This window comes from Ylistrum balloti, unplaced genomic scaffold (assembly GCF_031769215.1).
Source record: "Ylistrum balloti isolate Yb309-2 unplaced genomic scaffold, AGI_CSIRO_Ybal_v1 Utg369636, whole genome shotgun sequence".
Taxonomy (NCBI): Eukaryota; Metazoa; Mollusca; class Bivalvia; order Pectinida; family Pectinidae; genus Ylistrum; species Ylistrum balloti.
Genome location: NW_026781899.1, coordinates 307,003 through 323,151, shown reverse-complemented (window position 1 = coordinate 323,151; position 16,149 = coordinate 307,003). Strand labels below are relative to the sequence as shown.

The following is a 16,149-nucleotide window of genomic DNA, read 5'->3' as shown; positions in this document are numbered from 1 at the left end:
CCTCGTTCACATACCTCTATGCGAATCAGCTCGTGTTCAGTACATTTCTGTCCGGGTGTTTTGAAAACAAACATGGCTAACGAAGCACTCACTTTGACGGAGGAAATCATCCGAAATCGAGTGAATCTGCAACATGATAATCTAGGTAATGTAGAAAGTAATTCACATTAGTTTATTTAGCTCATGAATAACTTGTCACATTTATCAAGGATTTGAAAACTCTCATTTGGTCATGTTTGAAATCATGTTCGAACGAGTGCTTTGCAGAATAAGTTTGCATTGCAAGTGCTTTTTCATCGATCAATGGCAAATTAATTAATTTTTAGCATGTTTTGATTTTATTCTACTTGAAAAAAATTTTTTTGGATCACTCGTTAGTTTTCGTTGCGAATGCTTCATGCTGGAACCCTTGTCACTGACTTTGACAGTTGGAGGAAATTTGCAAGTCGAAACATGTTTAGCGCGTGGATGTCAGGTTACTGACAGTGCTACATCGTAAATCACATTGACCAGTATATATGATATGATCTTCAAAGGGTTTATTATGTGAGCAATGGATACGTTATCGAGCTTTATCCTTATCTTCATTAACTTTCAGTTATAAATTCAACCAATTTTCTCCGGTGGACTTGTAGATGAATTCATGATAGTGGATAGACATCTGAAATAAAGACCAGCCTTACTCATTAGATAACAGCTTGAAGTACAAATCATGTTAGAAAATGTTATATTTAAAATGGCTAACACTCATTGATCATGAAGAATGTAAATATTCTTTGTCACATGTACAAAAAAAATATTCAGATTATCTCCCCTGATACACATGACATGGAGAATGAATTTTACTCACTTTCAAATCTTTGTATCAATATTGGTACATTATGGATTCCCAGCTGAGCTCTGATATGACAGAGCATTTGTGGGGAATGATTGATTTTGACATTGATATAGACATATATAATAGGATCATCCCAGTAATATTATATGGGACCAGATGGTCGGAGGGCGCGATTTGATTCCAGGAACAGACATGAAAAAGTATGGGGGTTACCTTTCCAACCACATAGATTTCTTCAGGTACTCTACTTTCCTCCCCAAAAAGACACCTCACACACTTCCACTCGGGCCAACAATTATAAATAGGTCATGATGAGTACTTTTCCAGTATTATAAACAGACTTTTCAAATGTTGATTTAACCAATCTACTGCTGTAGTACATCTAATTGGGCTTAAAGTTTTGTTTACACAATATTGCTAAATGAACACCATCAGCCTCAGGTACTCAAAATGACCAATGCTGATATCTGATCATCTTTTATTCATAATATTCTAATTACTGTTAATTGAGTTATTTATAATGTCAATTATTAAACATAATATATTGATTTGTGTCATTTCTAAAACCTGCAGAAAATACAGTGAATTGTATATATTACAGAGGATGTGAAGGCTCTGTCACTCCCGGGAACCTACCATGAGAAAGTTGTCAGTCTAGGGAACTCGCTAAGGAAGTTTTCTCGTCTGAAAAGTCTTGATCTCTCCAGGAACGCCTTAACATGCTTACAGGTACATAAATGTTTTCAGATTAAGGATGATAGAAACATGTCTTGTATTTTTTTTATATATATATATAGTAGATAATTTTATATTATATCGATGTGCTGGTGAATATTTAAACATAACACTATTTTTAAATTAAAAACTTTGTATATGGTTCATTTGAGACATTCTAAAAAATAAAAATCAGTATTCACTTTTCAAATATATTGCTGTGTTATTTTCTCACAGGATTCAATTGAAACTGAACACCATATTTTGTATATGATTTTAAGAACTGGGAATATGGTGCTTAAGTTGAGTTCACTTGTGATATATATATTCTATAGACACAATGTTTAGAACATTTTGATGATAATTTGCCTGATATTTACACCCAACAGGGAATGGAACATCTGAAGTTGTTGGAGAGACTGAATCTGTATCCTTGTCCGGTACTATATATAATATAGCTATAGTTATGTTTTAGTTATTATAGTTATAATGTAACTTGTGAATACATATGTGCCCTCATATAATCAAGTTTAAAGTACACATGTTAAAGTTATAGAAATAATCACTGATCTTTACTTGTAAATTGTCAGAAAGAGTGTAAAGTTAATAGGCTTTATACATAAGTGTCATTCTTTCCAGTCCTTTACTTGGGTTATCTCCCCTTGGCATATACATGCTACACATTTGAGAAATTGAGTGAGTACTCTCCTGGTCTGTTTCCTTTCTTTTATAGTGGTGTGAACTGTTTAACCAGCTTGACAAATGCTGTTCATTCCAGAAATATTTAGATATAGAGCTATTATGATAATATTTTGTTCTCTGGTGTATTGAGAATGACCTGATTGTGGTCAAGTGTTGCCTGTTTTTCTGTGAACTTCATCATTAAAAAAACATCCTTGACACAAACCACAAGCTACTACAACGGGATAGAAACCATGGACGAGCTGAAGCGCTTAAGATTCAACACTGGCCTCAAGGAACTCGATCTAAGACTGAATCCTGTCACTCGCACGGAACCTGACTACCGACTATACCTCATACACATGCTCCCCAACCTTCAGAAACTAGGTCAGTTTTGATGGAAGTAATTAGCATACATGGCAAAGTCTCCTGCCTGACCATGCAGGTTTTCTCTGGGTACTCTAGTTTCCTCTCATAGTAAGACCCCCTCATGCAATTCCATTGGGGCCAACAAACGTGTTTATTATTAGTTGGAAAAAGTTTTAAAAAATTGTTGTGAAATAAAGATTATTTCCCTTTTTTTCTGATTAAATTTCTTTATTATTTGCCCATTTCATATGATATTTAGTGAAGCTTGCTTCTGAAAGTCATGTGGAATGGAATCTTAGATTAGCTTGTTGTGTTTTGTCCAGATGACCGCGGAGTGAGAGACAGAGAAAGAAATGCAGCCCTCGTCCACTTCAGCTCCAGCCAGGCAGTAGAGATATCAGTCCAGCCAAGTAATGGAGAACCTCCACCAAAACCACCCCATCCTCGGGCAGAGATGGTACGGGGCATGGGAAAGGGGATGACCGGTAAGCCCTTTATAAATATGTATTTTATACTATGAAAGCCTGGATTTTTGAGGGAGTTTTAAAGTCATGGATTTCATGGATGCTCTTAATCCAAAAATTCATTTGTTAAGGAACTGTTAAAATCAAACAAACAGTTTTAATTGAACTCTATTTACGAAATCAAACAGTTTTATTTTGTTAAAAAAAAAAACAAATGAGCCCCATGGAAATTGCTGATACTTCACACAAATACTTTTCATATATAAACTGAAAGTTTGCTTCATTTTCAAATTCGAAAGCCAATTTAAAATTCAAATTATGCTGTGTTATAATTCTGTCTATAAAAAGAATTTCATTAGTGGAGTATTGAAATCATTTGATGAGTTTTTCATTTGTCTGCCATCCATTGCAATCAGTATTATGGATCATTGTAGTATAAGTTATACTGTATAACATGAAATATTGGTGGGTATTTTTTTTGTGGTTTAATGCATCCTTTCAAAGGTAAAAACTTAAGTGGATGTCAAATAACTAAAAGACATAAATGTTTATTTATTGTAAGCCTCAGGTGATTTTCATAACATTTCTAGCTGAACTGTTTTCAAGACAAGACATTTTCAGTGTCTTTGTACCATAATTTGAAGTCTTTGTTTCCCCAGCATCTTTTGAGACGTCTGTTTATGAAGGTTTTGATTCAAAGGTTAATATTCTTTACTGGTAAATGAGATCATGCATGCAGTATAATGCATTCTCTGAAGGAAGGAGGCAGGTCAAAATGTTAATATTGAGATGTAAAATGATAGAGACTATTAGTCAGTGAATATATAGTAAGGTTTGTTGATTGATTTCTATCCTAGCCCTAGATGATGATGATGTGGCAGTGCTGGACCTGATTGCCAGGACAGGCGGTGATCTTAGTAGACCTCGAACCGTAACTGGTTCGGCTGCCAGGGAACCCACGGCAGAGGACTACTCTCTAGAAGGTATCACTGATTCATCAGTTACAATAAAACAAGCTGTTAAGACCTGGGAAACTTCACAGATTGGTTGCTGATCATAAAATAACTGAACTTTATTAATAGGAAATACACTCTCCTAAACAATCACACCTATTTTTTTAGTTTAATGCAAAGTTATAGGTGAACCCAAAATTTTACAAAAGACTGTTTTCATAATGTTGCTATTAAATAAAATTGCAAACTTTAATGTTACAATGTTGGAACATTTCCTGAGCTAGCTGGCTAGTGAAATGTACAAATGTACATCTTTCATTGATAAATGATAGAAATTGTCTCCCCTTTAACACAAGGTATTTAAGTACATGTAGTCTTGTTTGGTTGTGAAGTCTCCATTAGACAGGAATGGTTGGTTCAGAATGAAAATCTCCTCTGATCTAATTGTAGGCCTAGTTACAGGTTAATTTACCAAAGTATTGTACTTTTCAGGTAGAGGATCGGTACAAGGTATATAAGATTTCAAAAATATACAAATTAATGATTAATTTGCCTGTAATGTATCAAATGCATATTTTCTAGAATAAAGACAGAGATAAAATTGCTTGATTGACAGGTTTTACATTTATCTTGGTTCACTGACCAAACAAAATGTAAGATGCATGTTTATACTACAAGAGACTTACCTAATGTAATGATACAGTGACATTATACCTTTAACGGAGTAATACATTATAACATGACACTGGAAGGCTTTGGTTAACAGAGATAAGTTTTAACAAGCATGAAATAGCACTATGAGCAAGCAGTCATGAGTTCAGTTGTCACTGAGGCTCTGAGGCAGCATGATAATTCTTTATAGAAAAAATGCCCGAAACAATCTGGGAGTTCAGGTGACTGTTTTATTTATTACACAGGCGACATCTTAAAACAAACTGATAGTTGAACTCTACAAAAACAGGCATAAAACACTAAAATTAGACTCGGCATTAATGTCTAACCTATTATGCACTGTATACTAAATTTAATATGATAATAAATTCAGTGGGTAAAAGACATTTACTCACATATAATGGACAGTTGCTGATGTAATCAAAATAGCATTAATAGTGGATTACAGTAGACACTTGGTGTTCAATAGTACATTACAAGTACTATTTATAGAAATGAACACATACAGATTACTGTACGTATTTGGACTTGACATTTTGAGTGTAAAATATACTAGGGGTAGGTACTGATATATATATAGATGTAACTTAAAGATGCTTTGTGTATCGATTAAATAGTTGAAAAAATGAAATCAACACGACAAATGTATTCCGCTAACTATATATATATATATATATATATATATTCAAACCTCTCATCTGCTGAAAAGTCAAAAGGCCGGAATAGTAGATGTAAAACATGCTAACTAAATGAATGATCATAAACTTATGTCTGTATACATGTTCCATAAGACTTGGTCTCGTACACATTCTGCCTCTCTTGATTTCAGTGTTGAAAAGCTTGGATGGTGGACCAACAGACGATAAAAGGGAGGTTAGTTAATATTCAAGGAAATTGAATCTTGATTTTTCTAAATAAATTTTTCCTTGCAAATAAATTAACAATGAAATATAACACTTATGAAATCATGTTAGAAATAGGGTTAGAATAGCTTAAGTTCATGAAAACATGTGGTTATGCAATACCTGTCTGTTGGTTCACAGGAGGAACCTGCTCCCAAGCCTCGCCCAGGAAGCATGGAGGAAGCCTATAGGATGAAATACCCGAATATTCCTTCACTGACGGTGACTGGGACAGAAGATAGACATCGTGAGAGGTTAGACAGTGATAGCTGTCAGATCAATATTCATCAATTATGAATTAGGTCTCGGCTTCTGTTTGGATATGCTGTAAAAGTACTTATTTTGGGGTGTAAGCGTGTTCGAATTTTAGCTGAATATCAGTTTTCACATTCACAATAATTGCTATATTAACAACGAACAAAAGCTGAAATTAGTGCAACCATGTTGCTTTAGATAAGATTACCAAGAACTTAGATATATATGTGTACAATAGTCAAACTTTTATTTGAATTTTTGATTTGAGAATATACTGACATTGAATTTGATCAAGAATATTCATCCTACAATTTGTCCAGTTGTATGAATGTTTCTTACAAATATGCAGTGAAACAAGTAGAAATTGTAGCAGGATGACCGATATTTTGATGCTTTTATTAATGTATGTCATATGTTTTTCTGTTTACAACTCTAGGAAGGATGAGAACCTACAATATCAGGATGAAGTAGATGCCTACAGTAAATTCAAAAGCCATGGCTACTTCACAGCCAACCCAAATCAAGGTAAGACTTTTTTTTATATCTCTAGTACCGTGAAAGCATTTCATCAATTTAGTCCTTCATTTTATTTCTGGTAAAATTGGTCAAAACTTTTTAACGCAACAAGATGAATGATATATTTAATCCTCACCTGCTTGATTGGGAATTTTATTCAAAATCGATACATATGAATAATTTTACTTAAAAATAAAGAAAAAAAACATGTTTTTTCTGGCAATAAGCCCAATCTAATTTAGTGTTTTAACAACAAATGATATCTTGTTAACCTGTGTTAAGTTCACTCTTGGAATTGGAGTTATGTTTTGGCCCCTGGGGATTATTGAAGATTGAAGTGTGAGTACTGAAAAGTCATTTTAATGTGGAATTCATTTTTGTTGATTTCATTGATTCTCTAAATCCATAAATACATACATGTCTATGAACTATAAAATTGTGCAAAAGTGGATTTATTGTGGGGTTTTTAGTGGATTTATTGCGGGTTTTTTTTTTTTTTTTTGGAAAAGTAAGGAATTTGTGCCCCATGGAAATATATTGTTACGTTGTATAGTAAAGAAATATCCTCTTCTACAGAACAAGCAAGAAATGGAAATGGCAATACCTCCCAGGTCCAGACAGAGCGAGATCCCTACCCAGGACCCCCTCGGGTGCCCACAGAAAGGCGAAGATCATTTGGGGAGGAGGAGTCACCACAAGGTCATCAGAGGTCAAATAGTCAGCCATCACCTAGAAAGGAGGTATCGGCTCATAACAAAAATTCAATTTATAATGTAGATTGCTGTTGACGGTTTGGAATACATCAGTGAAAATTAGACAGAACAATTTGTTTTATCCTAGATTTATATGATCTGCATATAGAAATCAGAAAAATTCTTCCATAATGTGTTGGGAAAATTTTGATGGTATTTGCATTGATTCCTTGAAAACAAAGCAATGTGTTTCTCAATCTGTCAGATGTTTTTTTCTACCAGGTAAAGTATTGGTGTTGTAGGCGATCATATCAACATTAACAAAACTAAAGTTTGTGTAGTGACAAATTTGCAGTGTAAGATTCTGCAAGAGCGAATCGGAAAATTATTTCATAGAAATTTTATTTTCATTCCAAATTGTATTTTAAATAACCAATAAACAAGAATGAAATATTAGGATAAGTTAGCGACATAAATCTGTCTCCCAAATTATTTTCTGACAGAAAACCACAAATATAACACTGAAGCAAAAATCTTGTGTATAGTAATTTTGTTTTTTTCAAACAGTCATTTGATATTTACAAAATAATCCTTATTAGTCATCCACTGGCAATCAGGGGAAGGAGAGGGGACTATAGTTTCCTGTTGTGTTTGTCCATACGCTATCTTGTCAGGGCTCTCCGACTCTACTCTTCATTGGAACTTCATATTTAGCAAATGTGAGATTGTTTGTCATAAATCAAAAGTAGATCATGCTGATCTACATTTTAGCCTTTGACCAACATCCATGGAAAAGTTTGTCCCAGCTCTATATTCTACAAAGCTGGTCACTGGAACTTCAAACTTGGGATATGGATTCACCTTGATAAGATGGTTTGTTGGTGAAATACTGTAATTCGCCATATTGTCTTCTTGTAGATATTTTTCAAAATTCAAAATTATTATTTTGACTTTGACAGGTTATTAGCTGTCAGATAATAGACTTGTTTGTTTTTTTCCCAGCATCATGATTCAATGGAAGATTTAGGGATGAGACGAGCAGATCGGTCAGTGGATGACCTCAGGTCATTGAGGTCAAACGAACAACATGTCTCAAATGGAACCATGAAGGGAGAGAACTCTAGATCAAAAGAATTACTTTCAAAATTACTTGACATTGTTGATAGATATTGGAATGGATCAAAGTCACTACATAAAAATATCAAATTTAGAGGTGAGCTTTGAGGATCTGCATTTTATTAGATGTAGAAATACAAACAAACAGAAGTGTTCTCAAAGAAATAGAAGGTTAGAGTTTTATCGTTACAAAGGAGCAAAGAAAAATTGATTTGATTGTCAAAACTTCTTCAGAAAAGTTTCGTTTGCAAAGTAAATTTGTTTAAATTTCATTTTTAATATATGACTCTTAAGGTGGTTTTATGTTAATGCAAAGATACTTTTAAAATCTGTGTTTTACATCTACCAATCACATCAAGGTAATAATTAAGAATGTAATGTTTTCATATTTTCAAGGTCTTGCATATGAACTTATAGACAACTTTGCCAGAAATTATGGTGATGATTTGAGTAAGGTGGAAAGTGATTTAGCACACATCCGTGAAGAGAACTTTAAGTTGAGAAAAAGAGAAGAAATCACCCGCAACACACTCGCAGACAGCACGGTGAATGAGAGTCAACTAAAAACCTCTTTGCATCAAGCTTACAAAGACAATGTATGTTGTCTTACTCTCTAGTCTTATCCAATTCTTGGTAAAACAAACTTAGCAAAAACGTTGAATCATCGTAAGGCTATTTTTGTCGGTTAATCTTATGACACTTTCTTAAACAATATCATAGAAATTTCAGCTCACATTTAATCTGGAAAAATATTTTCAGAAAATTTCAACTCAACTTTTGACTCACATTTACATTAAAATTTCTGAACTTGTGAATGATCATTAGATACTTTAAATTGGAATAGAAAAGTTAAAACCTAGTTGATCTGGAAGTGCTAACATTGTTTACGATAGCGGAAAAACTGAGAAAATCTACTTTAGCCTTTTGCTGAGTTTCGTTTTTTCAAGAAACTGGATCCTGGTCGTCTTAAAACATGATGAGTTTACTTACATACATATTGTTTTACACTTTATCTGCATAATTCAAAGCATCCTGAAAGAAATTCAAAGCTACAGTGTTCAATTGATTTTTTTTTATTTTGGTATCATCAAATGCGATTTGTTTGTTTGTTTACATGATCAGATATGAGCTATTATTGAATAGACCATCATGTTTTAATCATTATGACCATTATTACAACCTTTTTCTTCTGCACAGCATGATTTTTTTTATTACTGTATTTATCCAGTTTTACACCCATTCCTGGTAATAAGCCCGCCCTTATATATTGCCAGCTGTTCAGTAGAACCACAAGCCACTGCTATTTCATTGTCCTATAAATTCCACTCCCTCGGCTTTTGAGTCAGCAGGTTTTGTGTTGGTCCCTTGGCTCATCGCAGGATAAATTTAGTAAGATTGTGTTGTTATAGAAATAGACATTTTGGATAAAAAATGCTGTTTTTTCTACAGATTTATTGAATTGTTAAGTAATGAAGACAAGATTCAAATGCTGTGTATGGCGTAATATCAGTATGCATCCATTGTTTCATTTTGTCAGTTGAGGACAAAACAAAATTTTATAATTTTCCCAAGAGTTTATTGATTGTCAGTAGCAGGCTCACTGAGACTTTTGTGCTATTTTTGGTATAATAATGCATGTGTATTGAGTATATTTGTTGTAAACAGAGTTCTATTAGATTGTATTTGTTTTCTTCAGCTAGATTGCTACACAATTCTGCTCTTAGGCCAGCACAATATATATTATAGTCTGAAGTGATTCTTTGAACGAAAGAGAATTTTGATATTTTTTTTCTTTTTGCAGAAGTAAAAAATTTAAGCGCTTTCCATGCTTTCCATACAAATGGAGAAAAAGAAATATTCTTACAAAATTTTGTAACAATGCATTAAGCTAATATGGATTATTTCAGACTTTGATGTTTTAATCTGTACACTTGTTAGAACAAAACTTCTCTCTTCTCTCAATCCAAAGTACCCTGTAAACTGTCGAGCGTAGAATGAAATATTTGAACCATAGATAGGATATATGGATTTTGGAACTATTTAGAAAAATTTAATACATATATGAATCACTTGTAACAACACAAGTTCACAGTATTCACAAAATTGATGGTGTTTTTCGGCAACTTTTCTCATCTGCATACTTTCAACTTGTACAGTTTTACATGCCACAGTGAATTTATTATATAACAATACCAATTTTAAGAAAAAAAAATATTTACAATAAGTTTAAAATTTTACATTTCCTTTTATGGGATAAAGATTGTGGTAAGTATACAGAAGCATGCAACACTGTGTTAGATCATACACCCACACTGTCTCTCTGTGATCACCGACAGGTAGCCTGATGCCTATTATCACATGTATGACTTTTACATGTAAACATTTTTCTGTTGTTAATGACAAAAATATATGAGTTGAAATCCATGTTTAAAAGTTATTATTAATATTTTTATCATCATACAAGGTTTTAAAATATATATTTTATTTCATATTGGAAATATTCAGACTTTCTGCTGGCTCTGTAGGGCCCCATTACCAATCGGATTCATTTCATTGTGTGTCCAAATTCCTAAGATATAATAGTTTATTCCTTAAAGGAAAACCTGCCTGCTATCTGTTTCGCAATAATATGAATTCAACAATGTTATGATTTAATTTAAATTTGATTTTATGGACTGCTAATTGTAAAACGTGAAGAAATATTGTTTTAGGAGGCCCTGAAGGACGAGCTGCAGAACACTGTCAGGGAAAATCGTAAACTACAAATGAAACTGAAGGAGCAACAGAATGGTCAACTTTCCACAGCAGCCACGTCCATGTCTTCCGTCAACCAGTCACACCTAGGTCAGTCCCTATGCTGAAATGATGGGTTCACATATGAAAAATAAAAATTTTCATTTCATTTGTCATCATGAGATGTCATTAACCAGTGTGTGATCAATATTCCCACCACTAAGGATTGTGGTGGACAGTATTCAGAATTAGACATATAGGAATTCCTTTGTTTGACCATCATCTTACAATAATGATTCTGTTACTTGTTAATAAAAAATGCACTCAATATGGGTTGCCTTTGTACGATGCAAGTGAATGTTAATAAAAAAGTTTAATACTAGCAACAGAAATTGTACAATTTGTAATGCATTATCAAATTTGTGATGATGATGATGATGATGATGATGATAATGATGATGATGATGATGATGATGATGATGATGATGATGATGATGATGACGACGACGACGATGATGATTATGATTATGATGATTAGATGATGATGATGATTAGATGATGATGATGATGATGATTAGATGATGATGATGATTAGATGATGATGATTAGATTATGATGATGATTATGATGATTAGATTATAATGATGATGAGTAGATGATGATGATGATGATGATGATGATTAGATGATGATGATTAGATGATGATTAGATGATGATGATTAGATGATGATGATGATGATTAGATGATTATGATGATGATGATTAGATGATAATGATGATGATTAGATGATGATGATGATGATGATGATGATTAGATTATAATGATGATGATGATGATGATGATGATGATGATGATGATGATGATGATGATGATGATTAGATGATGATGATTAGATGATGATTAGATGATGATGATTAGATGATGATGATGATGATTAGATGATTATGATGATGATGATTAGATGATAATGATGATGATTAGATGATGATGATGATGATGATTAGATGATGATGATGATGATGATGATGATGATTAGATGATTATGATGATGATGATTAGATGATAATGATGATGATTAGATGATGATGATGATGATGATGATGATGATGATTAGATTATGATGATGATTAGATGATGATGATGATTAGATGATGATGATGATTAGATGATGATGATGATTATGATGATGATTATGATGATTAGATGATAATGATGATGATTATGATGATGATTATGATGATGATGATTAGATGATGATGATGATTAGATGATTATGATGATGATGATGATGATGATGATGATGATGATGATGATGATGATGCTTTTTGTGATGATGTTCTCCAGGATGATGATGATGAATTTGTAGATGATGTTTTTTGATGCCTTTTCTGTTACAGAAGAAATTAAGCGACAGAATGATATCCTGAGGAATGAGGTGGAGATGTTACAAATCCGACTAAAACAGTACTCACAGATGCAGGAGCTGGCGGCCATGTTACAAGAGAGTCACAAGTAGGTACCAACATAAGTAGACAGTCTACATGTTACAGGGCTAATACATGTGCTTTAACATCAACATCGAAGACCGCTTCGATCCGATGACAATCCCATGCAAAGAAATTAGTCTGCCATCATCCATTGCCAAATAACAGAATTTTCGAAAAAGTGCTATTTTATACTCCTTTGATAAGACCATCCCATGATTTAGATATTTTGTTAACAATGTCTGTGGTTTATTGAGAGATAAATTCTTTACCTAATGTCATATGTCGTCGTGGAATGCATGGTCCCCACCCCTGTGTCATGTCATATGACCATGTCGTGAATATTCTCAGACACACATGTATTGAATATAATTGCTGTGAGGTTCTTTTTACAACAGCTTGATGACATCACATATTTGGCTCAGAGAGAGAAAAACATCCTATCTGCATCAAAATAAGATTTCTTTTAGGGAAATTAATGTGAGAGTCTGCTGCTTTTTTCAGAAATACAGATTATATGATAAATTTAATCTTACACTCTTGTCAATATATTATTGGATTGATTGAACGATTTTTCTAATTTTGTAACATATCAAATTATTGAATTCATTTAATATAAAATGCCACATTATGTTGATATACAAGGTTTTCTGTTTCTTTAAATGTGTGATTTCTCATGGTTGTTGGTTTCCTTTGAGAAATTCCTATAGGTTTAAATGTAACTCAATAAAAATAATGGTAGGTCTTATTAGATCTCATACCCTCTGTATTTCTGTGCTTGCTATCTAAGAGATGTGTTAGACTTAAACTAATATCTCATGTCTGTGTAGGTCCCTCGTCCAGACCAATGACCACCTTTTGAAGGACCTCGGGGAAACCAAACGACGCCATCAGGGGGAAGTGGAACAACTCAACTGGAGTTACAACCAGCTGAAAAAATCTTCAGGCTACGCACCACCCACAAAGACCCGAGACCATGGCAGGGCTTCAGCCACCTTGTATGACTCCTAGCATCTAAATTTACACTTATCAGTTCTGTACTGGCGTGCAGAAACATCAATGGTTCCTTGTTGGCTTGGATATGTTCTTAAGTCGGGGAACGCCAAGGGAACAGACTGTTCATAAATAATCTTGTTCCCTTTTCGTTACTATTTTCTCTGTTCAAAGTGTCGAACCCAACAAAGTTCCATTGCTGTTGATATCATCATGATTATTCGAAGTCCAGTTAAAATACAAATGAAACATATTTGAAAATTTGAAATATCATTATTTGTAAATTCATTACTTAAATAATTCATTCTAAGTATTTTAAAATTGGTGCATATATTTAATATAAAAAACCGAAACCAATGATATATAATGATATTTTATATATATATCCGGTGATCATCGCACATTTAAAGAGTGTTGAATAGCTTGAATCTCTGAAAAATCTCAGAAAACCAAATTATATATTTATCATTTCATGTACTTTCAGTAGGAGATTCAAGGAATTTATTTGATTAATTTTTGGATCAGAATGAAAACCAACAATTTTGTTTTGCGTCATATGTACACATGATATTTAATATCAGTTTTGAAAACCATGCAGCATTTAATATTAGACGTATTCAGTCGGTATTTCTTTTCTTGCCTGTCCGAGCATTTAATGCTTGCTTTGAGTTTTTTCAACTCAGAAAAGGATATTTGGATAATAAGCCAGTTTGAATTTGAAGGAATTTTAAGGATTGTACAGGATAATTTTGAAGATTTATTTAAGTTTTGCTATAAAACTCACAGAATTTTATTTTCAAAGATGAAATTCAATAAAAGAATATTTTTATGAAAATGTTTGTCAATTATCGAATCAAAATTGGTAGAAAAGAATAAAAAAAAACATAATTTTGTTGTTTTTTTATTGAAGTGTTTGGGAGTTCCATTTTAATGTAAACATTTTGGATGTAAAATTGTCTGTAAAACTGATTTTCCATTTTTAAAAAATCCAACTTGAAAGGAAAATGGAGCTATAACCAGTAATTAGTCCTTGGAACATTATTTCTTTGATGTTATGGTTGGTAATAAAAATCTCACAACATTCTCAATGCATGAAGACTATGCATGAGAAACTTTATCCGTCCATTATCTTTGTTCATATTTATGTGGTATTTAATTGGGCTTGGTGACAATATGATTGAAGTCTCTGCATCTGAAGAATTTGGAGTGATTTAGAACAGAACATTTATTCACAAAAAACATAGGTTCCATAGGTTATTTGATGTGCAGACTGAGAATTAATTATCATAATTTTTATGTCAAATTCATTATAGCAGCTAATTAATCAAGTATTGAGATCAAAGTGTGTGAAAGTTTCCAGATCAAAACAATTATTTAAAGATTATGTATATTAATGATATTTGTGATCATATTTTTTGTAAAAAGTATAGAGTGGTCATTCTGACCCGTACATCACATGTACATATGTCTCCTGATAGGATACATGCTTACTGATGTGACATGTGTCTTCTGTTATGACATGTGTCTTTAGGTGTAGCATGTGTCCCCTGATGTGACACATGTCTTTCGGTGTAGCATGTGTCCCCTGATGTGATACATTTTCTGATGTGACACATGTCTTTAGGTGTAGCATGTGTCTCTAATGTGATACATTTTCTGATGTGACACATGTCTTTAGGTGTAGCATGTGTCCCCTAATGTGACACATTTTCTGATGCAACACATGTCTTTAGGTGTAGCATGTGTCTCTAATATGACACATTTCCTGATTTGACACATGTCTTTATGTGCCTGGAGGTTTGACACTAATTCCCTGATCTTATACTGTGACAAGATATTGAAGGAGAAAATCAATATTTGACAAAATATATTGCTTGTCTTTTGTATAGATCAATGCAAGTTCGAACAGAAAATGGAGTTAGCATGTTTTGCCCTTTGTTGCCTGATTATAAATATTGAATACCTATTTACCTTTAATATTACAATACTGAAGTTAATGCTGTATTTCTGGGTACATGTGGAGGGATTTGGGACGGTGGAAGGATAAATTGTCTCAGTTGAACATATAACAGTGTGTCTGGCTTTATCATCCAAAGGTATACCTGTAAGTACATACAGGTATATTGGGAGGTATATAAGTTGGTATAAGTGAGTATAGGGATGGTTTTTGTACTTATGATGTTTGTATCTATTTTTCAAGTAATCATCATCAAAATTCCAAGGTCCTGATCTTTAACGATCTCCACGGACATCGTTACCGATGGCAACTCTGGAATTTTGAGGATAGTCGGCAAGTGCCCAAGCACAAGTGTTCAGTAAAATTACAATCAAATGCTTTTTCATTTTCCTGTGATAAGCCCACCCTCAACTTTGGGCAAAGAAATTTTCAATGCTTTTTCAGGACTGAATGATCCGCAATTTAAATGGTGAGTTAAAGAATATTTTTTTCAAATCGTATTTTTTTTTTTGAAGAATGAAAAAACATGCAGCATTAATATCCTGATTTTTAAAGAACACTTTTAGATGTTTTAAAGGAATCAATTTTTTACTCATGTTAGAATTTGTGTGAAGGGTACAACTGAATGTTTGTATGTACACAGTCACTTGAAATAGGATTATGATATGGGGATTTTTTTATTTTTGTACAGTTTAAAATCTGTATAAGTTTGAATGAATTATTAACTCAATTTGAAGTCGGTGAAGTTGACTTGATTAACACGATGTCTGATTTAAGATTGTATGTTTTTTTTTTCCATGTTAATTGAA

The 16,149-nt window shown here is 33.0% G+C and overlaps 1 protein-coding gene across 1 annotated transcript; it reads left to right on the top strand.

The window, feature by feature from the left end:
- Positions 1-72: 72 nt before the first annotated feature.
- Positions 73-13,444, top strand: LOC132553101 (centrosomal protein of 72 kDa-like). Its single transcript, XM_060217316.1, has 15 exons — positions 73-145; positions 1,440-1,567; positions 1,942-1,979; positions 2,466-2,620; positions 2,926-3,087; positions 3,924-4,049; positions 5,521-5,564; positions 5,735-5,847; positions 6,285-6,373; positions 6,941-7,104; positions 8,059-8,269; positions 8,569-8,768; positions 10,884-11,016; positions 12,304-12,418; positions 13,221-13,444. Exons 1-15 carry the CDS (start codon positions 73-75, stop codon positions 13,399-13,401), a joined length of 1,932 nt encoding a protein of 643 aa, XP_060073299.1. The 3' UTR covers positions 13,402-13,444.
- Positions 13,445-16,149: the final 2,705 nt, after the last annotated feature.